This window comes from Amphiura filiformis, chromosome 10 (genome assembly GCF_039555335.1).
Source record: "Amphiura filiformis chromosome 10, Afil_fr2py, whole genome shotgun sequence".
In the NCBI taxonomy this organism is placed as follows: Eukaryota; Metazoa; Echinodermata; class Ophiuroidea; order Amphilepidida; family Amphiuridae; genus Amphiura; species Amphiura filiformis.
In genome coordinates this window covers 63,894,873-63,922,088 of record NC_092637.1, presented here as the reverse complement: position 1 = coordinate 63,922,088, position 27,216 = coordinate 63,894,873, and the positions used below count along the sequence as shown (strand labels likewise).

Here is a 27,216-nt window from a genome sequence, read left to right as displayed (position 1 = left end):
AATTTGGAGTCTGTTGTCGAATCTGTTGTCTCTCAAATAGTAATTTCATACCATGAGCCTCGTAAAGATCTGCAAAATGGCCCTAGTGAACAGGGGTGTAGCCAGCTTTCTTGGTCGGGAGAAAGGCCGAGACAAAATACAAAATTCGGGGCAAAGACGAAAAAAATCCCGCTTGCATTATTTTGCACCGGTATTACCATTAGATACATTTTGGGTTTCTTTTTTTCAAAAAGACTGTATTATGTAAACTCTTCGAACTTTATTGGGACAATGTGCGAGCACAAAAAGTTGGGCATTTTACACTGTTTGGCCACGATCTGGATGAATTTTGGTGAAAAAACGGGCTCCTTGTCATTTTCCTTTACCTTCTCGATATTCTCTCATATTTTTTGTCGGGGGAGGGAGATTACACTTTAAAACGTGTCAAATTTTTCTCTTGGTCCCATTGATTACAACAATATAAAATTTGTGCAGGGGTGAGTGCTTCACTCAGGGTATGGGGTAAAATCATATCCGATGAAGATCTTGAGTCCACGTTTTGACAGTCACTGTACTTTAAATTTGCAAAAGGGTAAAATGGTAATAACAACGCGAGGAAAACGTCCAACATCTGCATTGAATTCGTCCTTTACATGACAAGATGACTTTCTATGTACATCATCAAATCGGATAGCTGTACTTTAAATTTGCAATGAATAATTATCATTATAATAATAATTATCAAACGGTAATAACAACGAAAGGGAAACATCAAACATCTGCATTTAAATACGTCATTTATACATGACAAAGTGACTTTCTATGTTAATAAAAAATTGACATTATCATCAAATCGGATAGCTGTACTTTAAATTTGCAATGGATAATTATCATTAGTGGCTATATGCCTAAGAATAAAAATTGTACCGTAATAACTACGAAAGGAACGTGCAACATCTGCATTTAAATATACTGCGCCAAAAAAGTATCCTTACACTTGGGAAAAAAATCCTAAATTAAACCTAAACCATATTTTGGCAAATTCATTTTTTAATAGATGCGTTTTTTAATCCTGTACATTATGACACCATATTGAATCCAATGTGACCTCAAGAAGTAAAGTTACAAGGTCTAGTTTTAAAAGTGACAAACAAGGCGAAAAGATTCAAATAAACGCAACAAAGAGACGTCACAATTTCCTTAGTCAAGCTTTATTTAAAGCTGTAAGTTTTTGTTTCAGTTTTTTCTGCTCTGTACTTTTCACAACTTTTATTTTATTTTTCAGTTCTTTTGTATCAGTTTTCTTCCTTTTGTTTAAAATTTAAATTAAAAAAGGCGCGCATAAAGGAGCCACCAACTAGTCTCAAACCAGTAGTCTAGTCCGTGGATTTTTAAATAGGCCATTTTGTCACTGGACCCTCGTGTAATCAAATGCTTGTAACTTTACTTGCTGAGGTCACATTGGATTCAATGGGATGTCTTAACAAAAATTATTTACCCTGATATGGTTTCGTTTTAAAATGAGGATTTTTCCCCAAGTTTAAGGGTACTTTTTTGGAGCAGTATACATCATTTACATGACATTTACACTACTGCCCTCAGTCGGTCAACGTTCAGGTTAACTGACAATGTATCATACGCACTAGGATTCGAAGGATTCAGTTTATGTTGAATTCAATTCGTTTAGCATTAGTCCCGCACTTCCCGACATGCCTTATTCCAATGTTCACAAACATATATTAATAATATAAGATATAAAGCAAATAAAAAGTAAAATAAAAGTAAATTATTGCTCCGACTGCCCGGTAGACGTCCTTATTATTGTTTAATAGGACACAGGACCGGAAGTATCTGATATCTGGATGGATACTGTGATGCAGGACTGCTTGGAGAACTACGTACGTAATCCTGGAAGCCTATATTAAAATAATCCAATTTTTTTATCCAAAATAAATTACACTTGCCGTTTTGATACATTATTAGAAGTAAAAACGCGTTTCACAGTGGCTCAGAGAACGGTATGTGTGGTATACCACAATTGGGGATGAGCCTTACACCTTTTCGTTCATAACATCTAAACGGAATATTTTTCTGATGCAAAATCTCCTTTTGAGTAGGAAAAAGTTAAGCACCAGCAACTCTGTTAGAAGTTTGCGATAATGGTTATAATAATGATGTGATTGAGCACAACCAATGCATCATGGGACGGTATAATGTTCTGCTGTGAAATACGCCATTGTCACTATGGACCGCAATAGCCTCATCCCAATGGCATAGTCCAATAGCCTCAATTACATAATCATGGTGCAAAATTTGACCCCAAGTTGCAGAGTATGAGGTTTTATACCCAAATCTTCAAAGGTCATTCAATGAATGTACAAATGTATTGGGGTTTAAGAACTGTGCCCCTGATAGATGAGCATGTAGTGGATCCTAGTGTGTGTGTCGGTGATTATAATCAACATTACAACGTACTATAGCATGTATGTGGCCTATATAGTTGCTTGTTTGTAGCAGAAGTATGATCATCTGCACAGCTCACGCTCTGTCTCTCTGCACTGATCTCTCAAGCTACGGTTTATTTTAGAAAAAAAATCCGTTTTTAGATTATTCCATTTCTTGAAACGGCATAGCAGACAACACTGCAAATAGTATTCCTACAGAGTATTTGGAACTTCTTTGAGCAGCCAAACAGCATCATCATGTCTCGTCTTTACATGGTACTTATTTCCGCGACGCTCTTCGCATCGACAATCAGCGCCGTAATTCATTCTGAAGAATTGCAAGAAAGAGGCAAAGGAAATCTGTCGAAATTGCCGGTCGAAGGGCGAAACGTTTTACGCGCGGTATGTATGCATAATATGCCTTGCTTATTGAATATAGCGTTCATCATAGGTGTAGCATGTTCGTAGCAAGCTTTCTTGGTCGGGGCAGGTTGGCACGATTTAAATCAACTGATTTAAATCACGATTTAGGCCTGAATCACGTTTTAAATCAAATGATTTTTTTAAATCGCTGATTTAAATCAACTTTTTTCAATTTTTACCATTTTTGATAAATGTAAGTTCTTTTTTTCCTTAAATTGACTGTTTAACTTAATTCGTAATGCTTCTACAACTTTTGGATACATTTAAAATACCTCTATGATGTTATTTTATCTATTACTAAAAAATCATCTTAAAGGTGCAAAATTCAACAGATTTTCCCCCGTGATTTTACCAATTTTTTTCTTTAGAATTTTTACATGTAAAAACCTGTTATGACTTTTTTTTTAAATCAAGTATGAGAATTTTCAGGCCTTCGCCTGTAAAGACGAAAAAAACAATTGGCGGTTGCATAATTTTGACCCAGTAATATCGTTGAGACATACATATATCGGGTTGTTATAGAGAGACTGTACAAATGTTAAGTCTCTGAGTTTCCAAAAAAAATTTGGACACTGTGGGAAAATGTTTTGGATTTACACTATATATTGCCCATGATCGGGGTAAATTTTCGTTGCTTTCCCGATTTTCTCTTTTCATTTTTGTCAGAGGGGCACTTTTCTCTTTTATTTTCTGAGTGGGAGGGCCACGCAGCCCCTGCTGGGTACGCTACGGGGCGGGGTGGATGGGGATGAATTCCCCCCATATTCGACGAGGGGATGGTCAATTAAATCACCCTCTCATCGGAATTGGTAATATTCGGCTATAGAACTTTACCTACTTCTGTTCCTACATTTTTTGGTATTTGTCCCTCTCAGCATACCGTCTATATAATATACCTAAGTGTAGCATTTTATGGGAAGCCCTTAAGACTAGTGTTGCTATTCGGATACCCTACTGCTATTATTTCTTGGCCATGTTGTTATTTGTTTTAACAGAAAAACGTGATTGAAATAAATCAAGTTTATCAAGAATTCCTTCATGAAATCAAAATAATGCATTGATTACACAACAATACAAAATTGTTTTTACTGTTTTACAGAGGGGTTGGTCCATTCACAGTTCTAGAGTTAAAGTTTTTAATCATAACATTTGCAATTTATTTTTTTTGTCCAGGTTGAACACCTAACAGAAGAACAAATTGCTGGTAAGAAACAGTTGTATAATTAAAACTTAATAATGAAAAAAATATGAAACACTTCAAATCAAGTGTATAACAAATAAGCTCCCCTAAGTCCATAAATATCGCGGTATTGACATGTGTAAAAATGAATAAAGTCGTTGTCAATGAGTAAACATATCGAATTACATTCTGAATACGAAGAATGTCCTTTTCGTAATAATTTTGATTGTTTGAAATTTGCAATGTAATACACATTTTGTGGCAAATGATTAAAAAACTTCTGATGTTTTATACTTAAAGTGTATGTAGGTGGGATGAAAAGCCGACGATCAATTGAAAATGTTGACCTTTCGTATTGAAGATATGGATTTTTCCCCAAAACAGCAAAAAAAAAAAGGTATTTTTGGGAAAAAATCCATATCTTCAATATGAAAGGTCAAAATTTTCAATTGATCGTCGGCTTTTCCTCCCAGCTACATACACTTTAAGAATATGTCATTAGATTTATAAAATTTACTTTGAGGACTGTTGTGAAAAATATCAAATTTTAATAATTTGTCATGAAATTTGTATTATATCGTGAATTTCAAAAAATTAAAATTATTTGATATCAGAAAGACATTCTTCGTATACAGAATGCAATTCGATATGTCTGATGTGCTCTCATGTTCCACAAAAATACTGTCGAAACGCTCAAAACGCTCATTCCAGATCCCTTAAACAAAGATAATAAGATTTTCCGAAACATGATTTATCGTTACATTTCTAGAATTCAACGAGGCATTTTCCCTCTTTGATAAGGATGACGACGGTACCATTACATCTGAAGAGTTAGGTACATTGATGAGATCGCTAGGTCAAAATCCTACCGAGGCAGAACTGCAGGATATGATTAATGAAGTAGATGCTGATGGTAAGATTTTGTAGTCATTGTTTTAAGCAGTTGTTCCATATAGAAACACCCTTGCGTCATAATGGGATGTATAGTCACATTAATTGTATGTTTTTTATGCTATTATAGGATCCGAAAAGTGAACATAATTGCAGAAAACACGCGTCCAACTTTCAAGTTAAGCTTGCTTTCAGTCATGCCCGTAGCCAGGAATTTTTGTGGGGGTGCTGATTTTGAAAAAAGTGGACTTTTTTTTCCAAGGCGGGGGGGGGGGGGCAATTATGTCAAAAGTGGACTTTCTTCCCCAAATTTAGACCTTTTTTGACCAAAGCTCGCAAATTCTTAAATTTTGGACCCCAGCACCCCTGGCTACGGGCCTGCTTTCAGTACTTTACATAGAAGAATGGAAGTTGAAAGAAACCCACCAGGACATTGCCCGAAAGAGAATTCGGGTTGTTTGCTACAGGACGTACATATTGTACGTCTTATTGTGTTTAGTTATTATATATAAACATCTAAAAAAAATAATAACTGACCTCCCTTAAATAATGACCATTATTCAAAAACGGGTGATTGTATTACAAATCTGTAACATGCGTTGGAAGCAGAATTTATTCCTGCATATTTTGACACCTCATTTGTACATGTAGCAATGGACTAAATATTGACGTCACAGCATACATTTAAATCAATTTAGCCCAAGATCTGAAAGTTGCAGTAAATTCTATTGATTTTGCATTCAGTGCAATGGAAGTAAATCTGTATAATGATATCTGAGTGTTTTTGTATTGTAAAAATTTGTATGTAAGTGCAACTTTCAAATCTTGACCTCACTACATTAAATTGACCGGTGTTTTATTGTTTTCTGGGCTTACAATAGCCCCCTTTTGAATAATCGCCATTGTTTAAGGGGGGTTAGTTACTTTTTTGAGATGTTTATTATTGCTATATCTAAAAATAGTTCAGAGAATATCTTCAGGAAATTGACCTCATATTGACATCGTTGACAATAATAACATGTTTATGTAAATGGTAGGCCTGGTTGTGCTATATCTAAGACAACCGTACCGTATTATTATGTCATACACTTCAGTACTTCAACTAACCATTTGCAAGTACAATGAATATTACAACAACATTGTTATGCGTGTTTTCTTTACGAGAATGTCAGGGAAAATGTTATGTAGTCGTCAAATTTCACTTTCGTTTGTATACACAGGAAACGATACCATAGATTTTTCTGAATTTTTAACAATGGTGGAAGAGACAGATCCAGAGGCGCAAATCAGGGAAGCGTTTAGAGTGCTTGACAAAGATGGAAATGGTTTAATTAGGTGAGTATACCATTGTCAACTGAAGACCGAGAGGTCATGGACAACCTTTTCACATTTTTATATTAAATCCTCGTAAGCTCTGCGAAGAGAAGAATACGATAATGCATTTTTATTTATTTTAATGATCACTTAAATTTTAATGCCAAAATTGCTTTTCCCCCTCAAGCTCCCTCTCTACCTTTGCCTTCTACCATGAACATGCCAAATATCTGTTAACCTAATATGGAAACCTCAGATGGTCTAGATATATAATGCGAGCGTAGCGAACAGGAAAATGTGCATTTTAGAGCGTGCCCACAAATATGTGCGTTTGCTCCCTTTTTGACGTGGCAACATTGGCTTGTTCCCCTCCCCCAGCAGGTTCATACCCCCGCAGTGTTCATAAATATTGCCCAGTCCCTAAGCTTTGGACGATTTTTCTAAGTGGCACGTTTCAGCTGAAGACGGGGTAAATAGCCTAAAGGAAAATGAAATTCTTTGATTAATAAAAACACGTGACATTCTTTTTAACCCTTTTAATAATCACGTGATTATCGATGTCATGACCCATCTACGGCTGACGGGTCCCAATTATAATGGTCTATAATAGACTGCAATGACGATTACTTCTTTAATGTCATTGTATTACAGTGCTGCAGATCTTCGACATGCAATCATGGTAATGACAAATTTAGGCGAGACATTGACAGAAGAAGAGGTAGATGATATGATTCGCGAAGCCGATATAGACGGCGATGGACAAGTCAACTATGAGGGTAAGTATTGCGAGTACAAATAACAATGACCTCCCTTAGAACAGAAGCAACCCTTCAAAGAGTCATTCTATGTATTTTGATGTTGATTTCATGGTCAACAATATGGATTTTTGAAAATGGTAAATATTTGATTTGTCGAGTGCTCTTTATTTGTGATGTAATTTTGCCATGATTATAACAATTCCGTACCTAAATTGCCATAAAAATAGGATGGTCAACTATAATGGTAAATCATGAAATATTCCGAGTAAATATAAAAATGACTTCCCTTTGGACATTACCAACACTTTACAGTTTGTTTCATTGCATTGTCATGCTGATTGCATGATAAACAATTATCATATTATATGTATATTCTAAAAATGGTAATTTTGGATTTTATTTTTCCATGATTATTGAAATAGTCGGTAAAAATATTCTATAAACTACGTAAGTAAACAGCCGTAAGAATAAGGCCAAAAAAGTGTTTGTTTGCCCAGACAGTGGGTTGAAAGGAGTGGGTCGGTAGGTCGATTTCCCTTTTTTAGTGTCTTAGATCTGTACACGCGTGTTGCAGCAAGTGGGGTAAGAGAAAATATACGACATTCAGTCTTACATTTTGTACTTGTGTCAAACTTTTCAACCTTACCAAAGTTTAATCTATTTGGCATCAAATTCTTAAATATTCAGTATAAATTCAGTATATATGCACGCTTGTTACAAGGGTGACGGGCTGGAAGCCTGTAGTATAAAATCCCAGACCATACTTGTCATGCTTGGTTTTCTATATTGATGTTGATTGATGGTAAAATATTGTTGGGGAGGCTAAATGGGAAAAATGAAAGCTGTGACTGCCAGGAATATTAACTTTCAATTGTTACAGGAAAAAAACATAATATTCTTCATTTTTATATCATTGTAAAAAAAAAAGGGTTTGATGTTTTTTAATTTTTTGGGTCACACTTTTTTGGCCTAAAGAATTTCCATATTGTTTCTATAGACATGATAAAATATCTTATCTTTACGAACAACTCCAGCTACTCTGCAAATTAAAAGTGGCAACACTGATGCGACAACTACACTGGAGAGGCAATGGCATTAAAGCGCATAAACGTGACAATTCCTTGACTAACATCAGATAACTGAAAAGACCGCTCTCATATCTTAACTAAATATATATAATTATATGTATTCATTTTCTTTTACAGAATTCGTGGCAATGGTGACTTCACAATAAACAGATGATGGTTATGTACTGTACATAAGATGATCTTCCATATTCCACACAGACCGATATTCCAGTGTCAAATTTGATGTTTCTTCCATTACTGTAATCATGTATCCAATATCATACATTAAAATATATTGCCCATGAGACAAAAGATTTTGCAAAGAGCGACAAATTTTGGTTCAATGTCGTGGACTTTCAAGTTCTCTACCAAAGAAGTAAAGACCCATTTTGTTGCTCATCATATATTATAAAAAGTGGTCAAAGCATACAGATCTTCAATTTGATTTCATCTTAAAGTCTACCACAGTTGCGTTGATCACATAGTCAGTGATAGTAGAGAGGTTAAAAAACAATTTAATTTCAGACATCTCAAATATAGAAGCAATATTATTATGTTTATATTGTAACATTATTGTAAATTTAGTCATTCTAAAACCGCGTTCTTCCAAAAGATTAACTTATAACACTGTGTACTTTTCTTGAAAACTTCAAATAAAATTCACATGGTGTGGCAAATATGATTTAGATTTTCCAAATCATTATCCATACAGCTACAATATTTTAGGACAGACTTGTCACAGTCTAAAAAGTTTATTGTTATTATTATTATAACATGGTAGACTTGGAACAAATCATTACACCAAATCTCCTGTACCCTTGGAAGAAAAGCCATCGTTTTGGAAAATGCAAAAGTGCGATATGACTTAATGTAATACATTAGGAAAGGCTTAAAACCCAACTATTAGGCCCTGATTCATATTTATGTCTCATTTAGGCCTGGGAAATAGATTGTACATGAAAAATGAGCAAGATCATTTTATCTTTTTATGAAGATTTGGCTAAACTTTCAAAATATGTTACATTTCGGAAACACCAAACTATTTACTGGTGTGTACCCTTATGCGAGTTCATGCATGACTGCTGAATTCGACACTGTGGACTAGCTGCTGGCGTTCTTGAATTTGGAAATTACATGTATCAGGGTACTATGAAAGTCGGTTAGAGTTCATGATGTACTTTGTATGTCTATGATACTAATTATGTAAGTAATTATGATTGTATGGGGGTGTATGGAGGTTCAGCAGTTAAGCTTATAGATGTCATGCATGTGAAAATAAAGGCTGGTGATAATGCATTTGTTAATTGAAACCCTGGCCCACTGCAACCACCAGGTATCCGTGAATAGTGGGGCAGACGAGCATTGTCACAAATATTGTCACTGTAGGGCTGCCCATGTGCCGGACCTTTTCAATTGCCTGGCTAGCTGGTTTGGGACTATTGGCTTGGGTTTCACACACACATACTGCCCCGTCGGTCAGGGAATTGGCCGGGAGATAGCCGGGGAGCTTAAGCCTTTTGTTTGACCTTGATCAAGGTGTGTATCCGCAACGAGCGCTCATTTAAACAGTCGGGGAGTTTTACATTATTTTGAGAAATTTAGAATTTACCCTGGTGGAGGGGGGGGGCTGGTAAATGAAAGCTGCATTTAGCCATATCATCGATAACACGGATAAGTTATATCTTTATTTATATATTAAGGACATTTCTCGGCATGATTAGTTGATCTTCTAAATCGGCACAATTTAGGCACAATTACCTGACACGTAATGGAGCGAGTCAATTAAATGTAGGAAGTTCGCATTTAAAAAACTGTGATAAATATAAAATGCTTAAGGGCTGGGGTATGAACGTTTGGACAGTATTTATTGTGGGACATTAGAGCACATCAGATATATCGAATTGCATTCTGAATACGAAGAATGTCATTCTGATATCAAATAATTTTGATTTTTGAAATTCGCAATTTAATACACATTTTATGGCAAATCATTAAAATTGATATTTTTGATATTTAACAGTACTTGAAGTAAACTTTATAAATCTGATGATTTATACTTAAAGTGTATGTAGGTGGGATGAAAAGCCGACGATCAATTGAAAATTTTGACCTTTCGTATTGAAGATATGGATTTTTTTTTCCAAAACACCAAAAAAAATTAGGTCTTTTTGGGAAAAAAATCCATATCTTCAATATGAAAGGTCAAAATTTTCAATTGACCGTCGGCTTTTCCTCCCTGCGACATACACTTTAAGAATATGTCATTAGATTTATATAATTTACTTCGAGGACTGTTATATTATACGCTCATTTTTGCAATGAAAAGTCAAAACTACCAACAATTTTAATAAGGTCTGAACTCTGGTATGCATAAGCCTGGGGCATAATTTGCCCTTGCACTATAAATAAACATTTTTCACAGCTTATAACTCCCATAGCCCTATTAACATACACCCACACCCACATGGCAATGACAAAAATATTTGTTAAAAAAATAACTTTATTTTGTCCGAGGTAATTGCAGACCTCCAGTTCGCCCGCAAGCGCATAATAGAGTAGCGCAGCCAGCGGAGGGGTAAACTGCTCCCCGGACACCTAAAATGAGGGACGAAAAAGCGGAAAATGAGACAAAAAGAAGGGGAAAAAAGAGAGAAAGAAGGGGAGGCAAGGGATAAAGAGAAGGGAAAGGGGAGGAAGGGGAGGAAAATAAGGATAATACCGACGTTTGCCCCGGACTGACAATGCTGCATAAATGATGAACGCATTGAAAGACACGTTTATGCCTGTAATACCAATGCGCTACAGATGAGACGCAAAGTTGTTTTCGTTCGTCTCCCCACAACTCCCTAAAACAAGGAATATTGGTTTCTTTTTTTTCTTTGATTGCCTCATTTCAAATGTTTAGTTTTAGTTTTGGTTTTGGTTTTGGTCACGTGGTTTCCTATTGTCCTGCCTAACCACTTGAATCATAAGATATCGAACTCATTGTTTCTACCTTTTGTTTAAAACCGAACATTTGTGTCAGTCAGTTTCGGTTTGGGTTTCAGTTTCTTATAAGTGGTGTGAATCGTAAAATTATTTGATTTGAAGTTACTTACTCTAAATATACAAAAGAAATGTTTAAATTTTGCAGTGCAATATTCACGAGGAGAGAAATTGAGCATGGTAATCTACATTGAAAGACGTGGTCACAAAACCGAATAAGCCTAGGCTAATTCACCTGTGAAAAAATATAGACCATCGAAATATTTGCATTCGACATTACAAAAGGGGGCACTATTGTAATTGTATAGGTGCTATAAACAAAATCGATTCATGTCCTTAATCCCATGTACCAGATCGATGGAAGGCCATTATATGACCTCTAATAACCTAATGACTTTTACTGAAGCAATTTTTACTGCAAAAAGTAGAAGATAGAGGGGAGAAGAGAATATGTGGTGTGTGGGTGGGGGGGGGGGGTGGGTGTGTGTGTGGGGGGGGTGGTTGGAGGGCAAGGGGGATATGGGCCGGGAGAGAGAGAAACAGATGAGAGAGAGCATTGGAAGTGAAAGAGAAGGGGGAGGAGAGCTCGAGATGAAGATATCGAATGTAGGGGAGAAGGAGGGGGAAAGGGGGTAATTTAGGGAAGAGGTGGTTATATAGGGAGGGAGCCCCTCTTAAAGAGGTATGGGTTGTGCTTCCGGGGATAATAAACTAATTCATAATCAAATCATCTCCATGCATCGTTTATGTTTCATACAAACAAACAAATCCCCCACCCCGCCCATCCTTCAATATACGCGCATGTATATGATTTCTAGGCTTAGAACTCGTGAGTGTAATATGCCACCTACCTTCGACAGAGAGCATCAACTGTCGTCCGCGGGATAGATTTCCGATATCAATCATAATAATTATGTTAGCACAATAGGCTATTGTATGGTTATATACCCTATACTGTGTCCTCCCAGCATAATAGTGTTATGATTGCAGACCAGATCAGCTCTACTTTTTAATCCTTTGATTTTGGTTTCTGAACAAAAGAGAAACCAAAACTAAAGATTTGAAATGAGGGATTGTCGGGGGGGGGGGGGGGTTAAAGAAAGAACTTTAAGAAAGAAATACTTAATCCCTGCTGATTTAATATTTAGACGGCTTTGCCATGTATATCTGCGTCTTGATCATGTTGATTAGTTTCTTCAATCTTTCTACTTCCCGTCTTTTTCCTCAGTCTCCTGGTAGCCCTCTTTTCCCTCAAGGTTTGGGTAAGACATATATATTCAAAAATTGTTTTCACCTATTCGCCGTAGAAGTGTTCCTATGCATTGAACCATAGATGTCAAACCATGCTGATCACTCACATAATTATGTAAGATTAGTATTTTTGGGAGGTATTGTATTAAATCTATGTTTGCAGACATACACAGGTGATTAGTGCAATCTGCTTGAAACAGCGGACTGCAACGTTCATTGTTCCATTGTGTCTGATTAGAGCGCTGACATATTGGAAAATGTTGCCGATCAATATTCATGAGAGTGTACATTCCACGTCCAGTTTTCAATTGGGTGACTTGTGCTTGGCAGGTGCGAAATACATCTGACTGGGCGTTTTAATTACGTAACGCATGACGGCATTGATGTCATCGAATGGCTGCTTTAGTGCTGTTATTTGTTTAGTTTCTATAATAATTATTATTACATTTATTTTTGGTTTTTTCTTTCTCTGTACTTATTCTTACACTAACTTTATCACTTCCTTGCTCTCCTTCTCCCTCCTCTTTCTTCACTCTGCCTCTCAAGCCAATAATAATTGTGTCCTTATCTTTCTATTATTTAATTTACTTCTCATTTTGTTTCTCTTTATTTTTCCTCTTTCTCCCTTCCTGTAGGCCCCTCACATTCTCCATATCACCTCCCCCTCCCCCTCTTCCTCCCTCCTCCCCTCTAAAAACTTCTCACAGGGGTGAATCTGCCCCTCCCAAACGCCATCCCCCAATCTCCTTTTTAAAATTAAATCAAATGGACATTTGTGGAAAAAAATCCGTTATAGGCCTACACCTATACTTACATGTATACGCAGCGATTACATTACGTGCTATAGAAATGTTAACCTGACAGCCTTAATACATTCTCATATGTAATCGATCAGCACGAGCATTCAATTTATTTAAATGAAGCGCCTAAAGTCAGGTGGGTGATAAAGATGGTTATACATCGACAGCTAAAGCCTCGTAAATAGACTTCAGACCCGCACAAGCACACAAAAATAAATCAAGCAAGTTTTTAAAGTATATAATTTGTAGACTAAATTTCTGCAAAACATCAAGGTGTTATTTTTCAATAATATATTGATTTAGACAATGAAAATCGATCATCTTTTTGGCTGCCGTGGCCCACAGTACTTAGTCAACCCTTAAGCTGTGCATCAAAGAAAGTTAAAGCATGTCAAATTGCCAGCATCAATTAGACTTCTCCGTAGTCCACTTGCCATTGTGCATACTCAGTATTACCCCCTATTACCTTTGCATTTAAATCTCCGATTGTGTGCACAATTTATAGATTTTCCTGATCTGTTCAGTCACCGTACGCCCTCTGTTAGCCCTTAGCTTGATACCCAAGTGGACTACTGACTTTTGATTGCGGTCAAAATGCTTAACACAGGCCCCTATGGCAAGATTGTCGGGTTTTTGGCCTACTAAGAATAGCATGATGTAATGCATTTTCATATAAATTGACCAATTGTGATGTAGCATTTGTGCAGGCGGGGCCTTACCATTTTCCCGATAGTAATCAATATCATTTGCATAATTGTGACCTCATTTTATGCTGTTACCGCGTGGTGTTTGACTCTTTTGGGGTAAAACTTCAAAGTTTGTGTATATGTAATGAACCGCGCGATGCACTTCAGCTTTTCCAAAGAAATGCGTTCATGCATGTGCTGTCGTGTGTGTATGTACAATGTACGTGTGTGGATAAATCCTGATCGGGTAAATAACTTCAAAAGTGTGTCTCTCCCGGCTATTAAATATACCTAAATTAATTTATAAACATAATTATTTAGCTACGGGCCCATTCCATGTCAACTCCAGGGATGTGCACCGCAGCACCTCTTCAATTTTTTTCTTTTTCTGTGTGGTGGTAGATATTGATGAGAAAGTAAAATCCTGAAAATTTGAGCTTCATACTCCATTTCGTTTTCCCGTGGCATCAATTTGAAATTTAGGGGGTCAGCGTAAAAAATGTGTCGCAACGCGAAAGACGACGTTTGGAGGTCCATAAATGTATAAAGGGAACCCTTTAAAACTTTGAAAAGTATGTATCCTGGGGTACTTTTTGGTGTAGAATTCAAATCTGCTATCAGAAAACTTGTAACTCCTTTACTTTAAAAGATATAGGGCCCTCAAAATGCAACTTCGTCCAACCAGGACCAACTTTGGGGTCAGGTCAGAACTCCAAAAGTAAAAATAATTTTAGCGTCAATTTTTTTGGCCAGTTCAGAGCCCTTCAAAGTTGGTCCTGAGTTACAATATTGAGCATATTGAGAATACATTTAGCTGAAAGATATTAAATGGAAAACCACTTTTTTAAAGTTTTTGATCCCCCTGAAAACCAATGTCAGACAATTGCCCCACCATCAAAAAGTATGTTGAAGATATGTTCTTGGACAACATTTCTAAAGGAGTTGAGCTTTAGTTCTTGATGGCCTCAACAAACATAAGGTTTTCTACTTGTTGTATACATTTTTGATTTTGCATACGCTACCCCTAAATTTCAAATTGATGCCACGGGAAAACGAAATGGAGTATGAAGCTCAAATTTTCAGGATTTTACTTTCTCATCAATATCTACCACCACACAGAAAAAAGAAAAAATTGAAGAGGTGCTGCGGTGCACATCCCTGGAGTTGACATGGAATGGGCCTACGCTGTTTAGAGACGGGCCATGACATGACCAATTTAACCCGAGACTTCTTCAGGGAATTCTGCTGATGAGGCCGGGTGCGATACAAAAAAAAATGTGATTCATCATCATGCATTGGCATCAGTAGGATGTGAAAATTTTAAGCCGGCTCAAGTCCTTCACCATTCCATGACTGGTAAAGACGTTTTCGCCAGTCTACCCAAATTTTTAGCATGGAACTGACAAAATGGAATTTGTTGATGACCCATTCTGGGAGGCGGTTCCCCCCTCAGAGTCAGAAAATGTTGCAAAAAATATGTCAAAAATTTTCCTGGATTTAATGACATTTTTTCACTTCACCTGAAATTGTTGGGGGGGTGAAGGGTATTCTATCCCCTGCACCAATTATTGACGGTAGCACCCCGGTTCCTAAGCTACTAACTAGATATAATATGGGAAATATATTTTCTACCAAAGCAGCACCTTTTTGTCGGGTGGGAAATTCCAGACTAGAAGCACACAATTTGAGTTTACCTTGGGAAGCAAAATATGAACGCAGTTAGATCAGTTATATTGATAGATAGTTCTAGCCAGGGACAATATTGTCTTCAAGGAAAGAAACTATTCGCGACACATGGAGAAAGATTGTGCGGATTATTAAATTATTGTGGTAATCATTTTTTTTAAATAAATATTTCATAATAACGGGAAAATAAGTTCATGCCTCTCTTAATCCGTCTATATTTGTAGTTATTTTAGAATTTCGGACATGATTATTTACCTGGTAGACATTATTTTAATTTGGCCTATGTAGCCATCTTCTCTGAGTGTATAACGTAGTTAGGTTTGGCTGCATGAAGGCCCGGACAAAACGGCACACAAAACGAGTCTCTTTCCGTCTTTCGGCATGCCATTAAATATCAAAAGCACCTGATCAAGTAAAAGTGCTAATTAAGGGGGCCGGCATTTTCTTCCAAATTTACAAAACATCCGCGTCAATAACATTGCGACCACCCTATTTCGGCAACAAAAATGTTATGACCCCCCCCCCCATACACCTTACCCCAAACAGACTAAAATTGTATTGAAATCAGTCTTTTTGAATTAAAAATAAAAAAAACTATCTGTGGTCATCTTGTGACTCCCAACATTTTGGTCATCAAATATTTTATGACCCCCTATTTTTTATTTTTCTTTCCAAAATCTATGACCCCCTCCCGTTTATTTGGGACCCCCTTCCGAAAAAAATGTCAGCCCCCTAAAATAACAGAAAAGTCAACATTGTGTTGTGATCTTGCCGGCCGGCCTATTTAAACGATGTCCTGTCACGCCAATATTTGCACTCAGTTGTGGGTTTGTCACCGTGTGTGCACTACACAAGTAAGGTTCGTGATGGTTTTTAATGGGATGCAATTTTCTTTTATCGTGGTGTGTTTATATATATTTTTACCCCTTTTTTCATTTTTTTTTTTTCTTGCCATGGTGGACCATGTTATTTGCACTGTGAGATGGGAAAGTTTTCAGTGTTTTGTTTTGTCACTTGTCCTGCATGTTTGTGTGTTTTGGGGATGGGTGGGTGCGTTGATTGTTGAGGGGGTGTTTGGGTGGGATTTGTGTTTTTGTCTAGAAAATCCCTGGTCTAGTTTATTAATGCACTCGTAACCAACATTATTTGTTTGATCTTATTATGCATGTTGTATGGTGCTGATTCTGCCCACCCATGGCAGGGGGACCCAACAGTTGCCTTTGTGTTTTCATGCTTTTGCTGGGCTACCACTTCTTTTTCTGCTTGCCTTTTCCATCACTCTTGGTAGCGTAGCATTTGCTCTTTTTAATTATTTTTTAACCGAGGTATTGGTTGGGTCCTGTTGTCGTGGTGGGGCAGTATTTTTTAATTCTCATTGTCATAATCTGATTGTATCTTTGCATATATCTTGGTTACCGTAATTAAGATGGGGTCTGGTGGACCATGTCTGTATGTTCTTTTTTCCCTTCCACCAGGCCCAAGTACAGGTGAATAAAAATGGAAAAACAAAAAAAGTAAGGTTCGTGATACCTGTAAACAGGCCAAGATAGATGCTATATGCAAATTCGGGATGCAAATTAGGGTATTTTCTCCGGCTGATCGATATTGGCAAATAAATTGCTACACTTTCCCACGGGGATGACAAATAGTTGGCGTTGTATATTTCGACTTTTCCATACGGGTATTTCTTATTTATTTGGGTTATTATTCAATATTTATCACAGTAAATACTAAATATAATCTTGATCGATTTGTACCACCGTTGATCTTTCTTTAAATAAATTATCTGATCTTTTGCCAAATACAAGAACCCTTGTACAATTATGGACGAGACGGAACCTATTCGCTGTTTCTGATTGGTCAAGGGGTGGAGCCAATTTTATTCTCATCGTAGCGTCAAATGACTTAACCGCAATCCTATGTCCATAGTCGGATTTTTCAGGCTCGGGGACAGCAGTCAGCAACGTGAGCAATTCTCCAAAATAAAACAGACTGCTGGAGAATCACTGGTAGGCATAAAGGGAGCCCTCTTTCAAAAAAATATTAAAAAACACAAATTATTGTTTAAAGTAAGGCAGGACACAAATCACTTAGAATGCCTACATCTAGGTGGTACACGATATTGAGACTATTTATTACATTATAATATCGAGATTAATAACATAGGCATATTTCTAAATTTCTCAAAATTCGACTATGGCATAGTCTAGCATCAATTTGAATGAGCCATGTTTTACATGTTAATACATGTCTTAGGCAGATAATTAGTTCACGTCTGTTAGGCCCCATTGTTTGGACTTGATTTCTATTCCTTGATCTTTATCTTCAGATCTGTTTCCCTCTTTTCTTCTCATACAGCTTAAATAGGATTTAAAGCCTGGCTTGAGCCTTTTTTTTAACCTTGATCAAGATGTGTATCCGCAACGAGCACTCATTTAAACAGTCAAACGAATTAATTCTTATAAATGTTCTAATATATAGAAACTTTTAATATGTAGATAGTCCTGCGGTTCCGCACACGCATTCTCTACCATGTCTACGATATCTAGGCCTATATAACTACAAAGTCTATGTTGTATGTCTTACATCAGATGAGATTACATTTGGGTGTATTCCTAATACATTTGGGTGTATTCTTAATACATTGGGTGTATTCCTAACACATTTGGATGTATTCATAATACATTGGGTGTATTCCTAATACATTGGGTGTATTCCTAATACATTGGGTGTATTCCTAATACATTGGGTGTATTCCTAATACATTTGGGTGTTTTCCTAATACATTTGGGTATATTCCTAATACATTTGGGTGTATTCCTAATACATTTGGGTGTATTCCTAATACAGTGGGTGTATTCTTAATACATTGGGTGTGTACGCTCGAAGTATGTGTTTCATATTTTACATCAGATGAGGTTGTTGGCAGCCAAGAATCTCCAGCCTCATCGGGCAATCTATTCCATTGTCGCATGTCTTGGGTTCCACCTGTATAATACTGGTATAGATAGGCTCGTCAAACATGATATAAACAGGGGTGTGTCCGTCCTTACTGGCTTGGAAAATCTGAAAAGAAGACAAAATAATCAGGGGGATGTGTAATAATTGTGTGATAAAGTTGGAAAATCCATTTTTGGTAAGGATAAGGGTATAAAGCAGTGTTGGTAAGTCAAGGGGGAGTCGCATGAGTTTTCACATTAAGCACAAGTTGCCAAATATAAGTGAATACACAACATTTCGGGGCGCGCCTTTGAGGACACATGATCTTGTCACAAATATTTGGTTGATTTGTTTGCTATCAAAGCATTGGTATTAAGTGTTTCATTGATCATGATTATCACGAATTACAGTTAATATATAGGTTTGTTATACAAGTAGGTTACTTTACCTGTGTATTGCCCTGCTCATCCTTGATATTCACGAGAGTACCAGATCCAAGCGGCATCTCATAACGTATGGATAGAGATTTGGTCCAACTTCCCCAACCTTAAAGATATACATTTAATCAAAGTTAATCAATCTTATGCTTTTTCGATCATCCAGCTCTGTAAGTAGCGTCACCAACTCTTAAAAGGTGGGTGACCCGATTGACAGCTACCCCACACGCACCCCCACATGACATTCATCATCAAAATGTGTATCTTGGTGAAGATCTGAAAGAAAATAAAGCTCCTATATTTTTCATATAACCCAATGATTATGTATGGGCATATATGTTTTTAAGCGCTAGAGCACATGCTCCATGATCGTGAGATTGTGGGTTCCAACCACACCGTTGCCATGCAATTTAAGCCATCGAGTAAGGTCCTTTACCTCAGTTTCTCCTCTCCACCCATGTGTATAAATGGGAATCAGCGTTGTGTAGGCCTAATGCTGCGAAGGTAATAGACTCTCTATGGTGGAGGTGTAGCGATCCCCCAACAGCAACGGCAACATTAAATGGAGGAGTCTGGCCCATCAATGGGAGAGAAATAGGCACTCCGTTCACTGTTTACATACACTCATTCGCCTCCTTTACCTTTTTTAATCCACAGGAAAACCTGAGATATGTTTCTTGTTGATGGTATGAACAAAAATGTTCTTGTAGCCTCATCTCTACATAACGTGGTGTACATAACACACATGTAAACCTGATATATATTTGATGGTACGAACAACAACGATGTAGTATCATCTAACCGCTTCAATAACCTACTCTGATACACGCGTTTAGTTTATCATATCCTAGCTACACTGGAAATATTTAGGCCTAACTAAAACTTGTTGGTGATAGACAACAACAACAGCAATAACAATTTAAATAGCGCCAATCTACAAAATGCCAATTGCTCAAAAGCGCTGAAAGGCAGACACAAGAAATCAACTATGACAGACTTGTTGCAACATATGGCATTTTAGCAGGTTCTTGAAAATGCCAACAGTCTGAGCATTCCAAATTATGACCGTAAGCAGTGGACTTCGGGTATATATATAAATGCGCTTTTATAAATGCGCACATGACATCTACAAGTCGCCATACCGTGTTCAACGATGTAAGGTACCCGGATGTACACAAATTCCACACGCCTAAGTATAGTCGAAAATGACAGGTTACAAGGAAAATTGTTTTTGCAAAATAGTGGCATTGATTACAAAGGGCAAAATAATTTGAGCGAAACATACACTCTTTATTTAGATTTTCCATTACCATGATTACGGACAAAAAAAATTGATGACGGAAAAGCTAGATATAGCTGATTTAAAAACTTGTATTTCAGTATTTCCGTGCTAAATGGGCGTGGCAATTGGCCATATTGATGACGAAATGTGATTCTTACTGGCATTAAGGTCAGAACTGAGTAGCTGCCGATGATGTTATTTGATCATTTTACCCGTGATGATAGGGAACTTAGGGGGCTGTAATTTTCTTCGGGAGGAATGGGTCATGGATTTATTTATTTGGGAGTCAAGATAAGTATTTCCACTCCCCCACCCCACACCCCCGTAGTGCCGCCACTGAACATAACCCTGACCCTAATTTTAACTCTAATTTTAACGTAAATTGACGAAACTATATAACTTTAGCCCTTTTCGGAATAATGACCCTCTCGAACTTAATAGGCTAGATGTCCCCACCCGACCTCCTCAACCCCAACTTACTCATTCGCTCGCTCACATTCAATTAAGTATCAAAATGGACAAAAAAACAAATTCAAAATGTGTTTTTAAGCACCTTTTTGTGTCCCCCCATGCTAAATCAGTAATCTGTACACCCTTTGACGTACAATTCAGAGTATAAATACGTAGATAACTGAGGTAATCATCCCGGCTGGAAGATGTTGAGGAAGACTCGTATACTATACATCACGCTCATACGTTATATGACAATTTGACATAAGTAATAAATAAATAAATAAATAAATAAATAAATAAATAAATAAATAAATAAATAAATAAATAAATAAATAAATAAATAAAAAATAAATAAAAATTAGTTATGTTTGTACATGGGGGGGGGGGGGTGCTGGCAATAATCATGATCCTTCGATATCCATGATTTATCCTTGCAAATTTATAGCATCGAACCTCCAGCCAATGTTCCTTGCCAGTGCTAGCCACGAAACCAGGTCACAACTGTATCCAATCCCTCATAGTCATTTCAGTGATTGACAGTGATGTAATGCAAATATGGCGCTGGCCATCTGGTCACCTGCGCATTTATAAAAGCGCATTTATATATATAACCGAAGTCTACTGGTAAGGGACGGGAAGTTTGTTCCAGTGCTTTGGTTCAAAGCATGAGAAACATCTCCTGCCAATGGCACGCTATCAGTTCTGAGTTAATTAAAAAACCATCAAAACAAACAGAGGAGATAATGTTGATGACCGTAGTTGTCTACTTGCAAGTCTCCTGTGAAACGAGGTTGACTCACATGTGATGTCACGGAACAAATCCAAAAGACCGTGCGCACATTTTACTGACCTTGCACAATGATTCCAGTTAACGTGTAGTTGTACAACAGCTCAATTTTGATCCATCTGTTGTTATCAGCTGCATCAGCAACCCATCTTTCACCGAAGTGTAATCTTGCATATCTGTGGAAAATTAGATAGATTAAACAATATTATTCCACGCCATGGTAACCATGAGCCGCGTTGACATGCCATCGCATCGCTGTGATCGTAAGCCGTGCTGGCCAGTGCACAAAATAAGGCGGAAATAGGAACATCATTGCGGGCCTGCCGATATAGTCCGTTATCCGGGGTTGGGGTTGGGATGGTGGTTTGGGGAACTTGTTTTTCGAGTTGTATATCACCCGAGTACAAAGGAGCAAGGGTCTTTTTTGACGGCCGAGGCGATACGTGAGTGGGGGAATGGTAACAGATGCTATTCGTAAAGGGTAGCCAGAGTCCGTACCAAGATTTAAAATCAAGGTAGAAATCTTGGTGGAATTGACTGATCGCTATCGGTTTGTGTGTGTGTGTGGGGGGGGGGGAGGGGTGTATTTATCGCTACTCATAGCAACAAAAATACTTGCTTAGGGTTAGAAAACAACTGAGTAGTACTTACTTTGCTTCTATATTGCATGAAAAATACTTGCTTTGGGTACTTTTTTTGTACGCGGGTGATTATACAACTTTACCCTCCCTCGGGCTCGTAATAGTTTGTCAATAGGTCAGCAAGACAGACTTAAAGTTCCATCCAGTAATCCCAGCGCAAGTGAAAAAAATGTTAATATTAAATAATTTGCTTAAAAGTGAATGATAAGTTATTCAAATTGTCATTTTATTATTTTGGGAATGCAGAATTTGACCCCCCAAAAAAGCAGTATTTACGAAGTTGAAGCCCCATTCAAATACATGTAGCTAATATTTATAAATTATAGATTAATGCAAAGTGTCTTATTTTGAACTTAAATACACTGGTTGACCACTAGCAGGCTATGTTTATCGCAAATCTAGGACAATGACATATGTACCAAAATCAGAATTTGATAAGTTTTACGATCGTCCGAATGAGCAAAGACCTGAATGGGCTTTTAATCTTCAACCCATGGCTTTTAAATACCAATTGTTGATTTGTGAGTCTGAAATCTTACATGGTAATACAAATGTAGACCAGTTTAATTTGAGTTCGGGCTCGTAAAAAATGACGAGGGCACGTATCGTCGGCCACATACTGACGTATTCGACATTTTTAACATTTTTGAAAAATTGGTACATTAGTTTGTTATATTCTACTCTACATATTCACCAGAGACCATGCCTCGAAGTGGCTTAATTAGTGAGATATTAATTAATTTAATTTTGTAAAACCTTGAAATGTCTGTATCACATACAGACGTATTTGCCGATCACATTATACTGCGCAAGCTCGGTTTGTCGTATCTGCAATTTGAAGAATTTGCTGTTTCACATAGTGACGTATTTGCGCGACTTTGTCATTGCACGGTAAAATTGCTGTTTTGTCCTTTTCACATAGTGACGTATCTTCTGTAGTGCTAATTTTTGTTATTATTACTTTTCCTCTTCTCTTCTATATGATATGTTTAAAAACCTTTTTGATCTCAACTTATTTATTCAATTTATACAACTGTATTATCGGCATATATTTATACCAAAGACCTATGAGTGGATTGGAAGGTGAGCGGGTCTTTTGGTGAATCTGAAATCTATCTTTCTTTCTTTCTTTCTTTCTTTCTTTCTTTCTTTCTTTCTTTCTTTCTTTCTTTCTTTCTTTCTTTCTTTCTTTCTTTCTTTCTTTCTTTCTTTCTTTCTTTCTTTCTTTCTTTCTTTCTTTCTTTCTTTCTTTCTTTCTTTCTTTCTTTCTTTCTTTCTTTCTTTCTTTCTTTCTTTCTTTCTTTCTTTCTTTTTCTTTCTTTCTTTCTTTCTTCACATTCCCAATTTACACTTCTTCTGTATTGTATAATTATTAAAATGTATTTATATGAAATATTAAATGAATAAATCTTGATTGATTGATTTCTATTTCCATGTATCAATTCTTGGTTTTTCTTCAACATGTTCAATTTTATTTTGTTTTTTATATATATTATTATAGAAATTCATAGGCCTAATAACTGCATATGCATATTTCGCAACCTCGGTTCAATAAAAACGTCCATATGAAGTTCGCCATAGGATATTTTATTTGTATAATGTCCAGCCTATTTTGAATCCCCTCCCTCCCCCACCAACCAATGTTGGAGCAAACATATACATGATATAGCACATTTTAAAAAATGCGGTGTTTGGTATACAACATTGAATAAGGGGGCGGGAGGTGAACCGTGGATGTGTCACAGCAAATTTGCACTTGATTTTAGCTATATACAAGATATACATAACGCCAGGATGACGGTTGAAACTTAAATTTCCTCATTTAAAACAATGTGACAGGTGGGTGACACGCTAATTAGTATTTCGCATTCATTTGGATGAGAAAATTTCAATTCTCATACTTTTGTCCAATTCTCATCGTTTTGAAAGAATTCTCATTACAATTTTTCTACTAGTGTATGCCAAACCAAACTGCCTGAAGATGTTGGCTTCCCGGGTTGGCTTGAATAAATTATTATCCGTGCCGAAATTCCAGAGCCGCGCGCCGTTATGGTATGATCATCACAGCATTATACATTAATGCCTCTTTCATTGACGGCTGAAAATAGCACTCTTTCAGAGAAGTACGACGTCTTTTTGCTAATATAGAGCTTGTACGTACTGCACACCACGGAAGTGGCGTTCTGATTGTTTGATTGAAATATGTCACAAAAATCCGCACCAGATTAACATTCGCTAGACAAGCCGCGTGGCCCGGTTCTTTTTAAAGGACGCGAGCGGCGGCAAATGCCAAACTTCCCTACATTGTTGTGACATGTGTATTTTTTGTAAATTTTACTAGGTAAGGTTCTTTTATCCAATATTAGACATACCTTGCTAGGCAGCATGGCGGCGAGGGGCTACTTGTCGACGCCGTGATTTGGCTGTCAGCGATGTCACCACTCTCCATACCAAGAGGCGACCGACACTCTGTTCAAAATCAGAATGCAAAATGTTTAATGTTAACATTCTAATACGTGGGCAAAACGCCATGGTCAGCTGAAATGACCGTTGATAACATAAATCATGTTGTAAGCAGGTGAGTAGGAGGTAATGGTCCAAACATTCAAACATTTCAACAAATTTGCAACCCTCATCTTGTCCCTTTGGGATTGTAGCCGCCATGATATACACATTTTGTGGGCATTTTTTTCTTCAAATTTCGTCAAACTGTATTCTCCTTGTAAGTTCTTGAAAGATACCGGCTATGCTAGTGCAATGGCCATACGACAAGCGCAGTGATTGGGTGATAACCCTGCGTGATAGGACAAATGAAGAGTATTAACGGTCATGAAAATTAGCACCGATTTTAACCACCTTTAATATATAGGAGCTGGTAGCATATTGGATAGGGCGTCGGAAGGTCATGGGTTCGAATCCCATGACAGCACATTCCCTTTGTTTGTTTGTTTGTTTTTCAAGTTGGGCTGTTTCCAGGTCGGGGTTTGTGTTTATTTGTCTTGTTTAACTGTAACGCAATGGGTTAGTAAACTGTTCTTTCTTTCGAGTAATTATTCACAATTGTGTTTATTTGTTCTTTTTCCCACTACCTACGTAACATTTAATAACATAGTTAAATAAATAATTAAGAAAACAAACCTATAATGTCTATCGCAAACGTCCCAGCCTCCACATTACCCGATGGATCAACTGCCGTGTATGTCACCAGTGTAACCCCGAGAGGAAATAGGTCACCTGCACCATGACTTGATGTGAGTGTTACGACTCCAGAATTGTCTGTAGCGTGCGGTTCTATCCAAGTTATCGGTTCATTTGGGTGCCCACTTAACTTTGTTATGTGATCAGGCATGCCAAATAGTATTGGCTTCTCAATATCTGAATAAAAATAATGCCGATTATGGAATGATGTATAGCATCCTAATATGCATATTGCACCAACTAGTTCCAAAAAGAAACATTATTATATTGTCGGTCACAACACAAAGTGGCGTATGGTGGTTTGGGTAAGTTTGATGAACCTTGGCACAGTGATTTTAATTATCAAGTTTGTCAAGAAGACCAAGGTAAGAAAGATCAAAGAAATCTGATTAATTAATAACTGCAACTAACTAATTTGGAAGAATCTGCATGTAATATTCTCCATACAGTGGCGTAGGAATATTAACGGTAAAGTCTCTCGTTAAAATGGCAAACAATTGACAAATGGGGAAGAAAATTTGGCTTTGCCCCAAAATTGATCAATGGGGAATAAAATCTTGGGGTTGCCCCCCCCCCCACCCCCACCCTAAAAGGCTGGCTACGCTCCTGCCTCCATATCACATAACTGATTCTTGTTTGTGATCCGTTTGCATGAAATTTATAAGAAATCCGCTACAAAATTGTTGTATTTGCTGATACCAAACACTCAAATCCATTTCTGTTGCTACACACAGATTCATATATCATATACTGATGAGTGTATTGATTGCAAAATTAACGACGGTGTTGCAATTTGTGCAAAAATTTAGAATGTGTATCTATTATATCTATATATCACACGCCGATTATAGGCGTTATTTATTACCTATAATTGTAACAAAGAACTCCACAGTTGCTATGTTACCAGATGGATCGATTGATGTATAAACTACTCTTGTAGACCCAATATGAAACATTGTTCCTGGCATATGACTCGATGTGTGGGTTTGAGATCCAGAGTCATCCCACACCGAAGGCTCTGTCCAGTTGACAATTGCCGTTGGCGAAAATGGATCTGTGGTTTGTGTTATGTTGGTCGGTAAATTCGTGATGATTGGTGCCGATTTATCTAATGCAGATAAACGATAAGATATAAAATATAGGCGCGCGTGTGTGTGGCTTATTGGTTAGAGTTCTCGCGTGCATGAGGTCTTGGTTCGATTCTTGAACTTGCTGGGATTTTTATTTGGACAAGAAAGTCTGAATTGGACTCGGGTAAATAAACCGAGAATAATTTCGTCCTTCTGTGAGGACGTTAAGCCATCGATATCGTGTACAGAAAGAGTCTTTCTTTCTTTTTTCCCCTTTTTTTCGAATATACTTTTCTTCGATTTCGTTGACGAGGTCAACCACGGATCATTATTCTATAAGACAATAAATCAATAAATCCGCTCTCCCCGTAGTTCATCTGGAAAAAAGCAGATGAAACACGATAAAAGATAAAAATCGACTTACCACAGAAAAGGGCACGATCCAACAAGGAATCTAATGCGTTCTGATTCCAATTTATAGGATTGGTTAGATGCGATGTACCCTCTGTAAACCACAAATCAGGTGACGTTGTATTTCTATCACTTCCAGACACGCAAGATGAATGACCTCCTAGACCACCTTCCACTTGAACAGTCTTCATTATTGGAGATATAACCCAAGTGCACCAACATCGTTCTTCAGATGTAAGGGACCATTCTAGATCACCACCGTTTGAGGGGTTTGGACGCTTTTGTAACAAACACACGTGGCCCAATACTGAGAATAAGAAAGAGAGCGAAAAGTGAGAGTGCTATCAGATACGGAAAATAGAACATTATTATTATTATGGTGTGTCATAAATTCAATAAATTCAAATCATATGAAATTTAAACCAACAGTTTTCGAATGAAACACAAAATTGTCAAAATATAGACATTTTGAGTTTTTACACCCATATCGTAGCTTATCTTGACACATAAGGCATGCTTTATATCTTGACACG

The 27,216-nt window shown here is 37.1% G+C and overlaps 2 protein-coding genes across 2 annotated transcripts; one reads left to right on the top strand and one right to left on the bottom strand.

Moving 5' to 3' along the window:
* Positions 1-2,486: 2,486 nt before the first annotated feature.
* LOC140163150 (calmodulin-alpha-like) lies at positions 2,487-8,793 on the top strand. The gene is made up of 6 exons (XM_072186530.1): positions 2,487-2,825; positions 4,020-4,050; positions 4,796-4,939; positions 6,138-6,252; positions 6,883-7,007; positions 8,195-8,793. Exons 1-6 carry the CDS (start codon positions 2,682-2,684, stop codon positions 8,221-8,223), a joined length of 588 nt encoding a protein of 195 aa, XP_072042631.1. The 5' UTR covers positions 2,487-2,681; the 3' UTR covers positions 8,224-8,793.
* Positions 8,794-17,320: 8,527 nt separating this feature from the next.
* Positions 17,321-26,874, bottom strand: LOC140162040 (venom prothrombin activator oscutarin-C non-catalytic subunit-like). The gene is made up of 7 exons (XM_072185330.1): positions 26,697-26,874; positions 26,068-26,310; positions 25,143-25,379; positions 24,377-24,473; positions 21,427-21,539; positions 18,853-18,950; positions 17,321-18,530 (listed from the first exon to the last, which is right to left on the bottom strand). The coding sequence occupies exons 1-7, from the start codon at positions 26,872-26,874 to the stop codon at positions 18,369-18,371; spliced, it is 1,128 nt and encodes a 375-aa protein (XP_072041431.1). The 3' UTR covers positions 17,321-18,368.
* Positions 26,875-27,216: the final 342 nt, after the last annotated feature.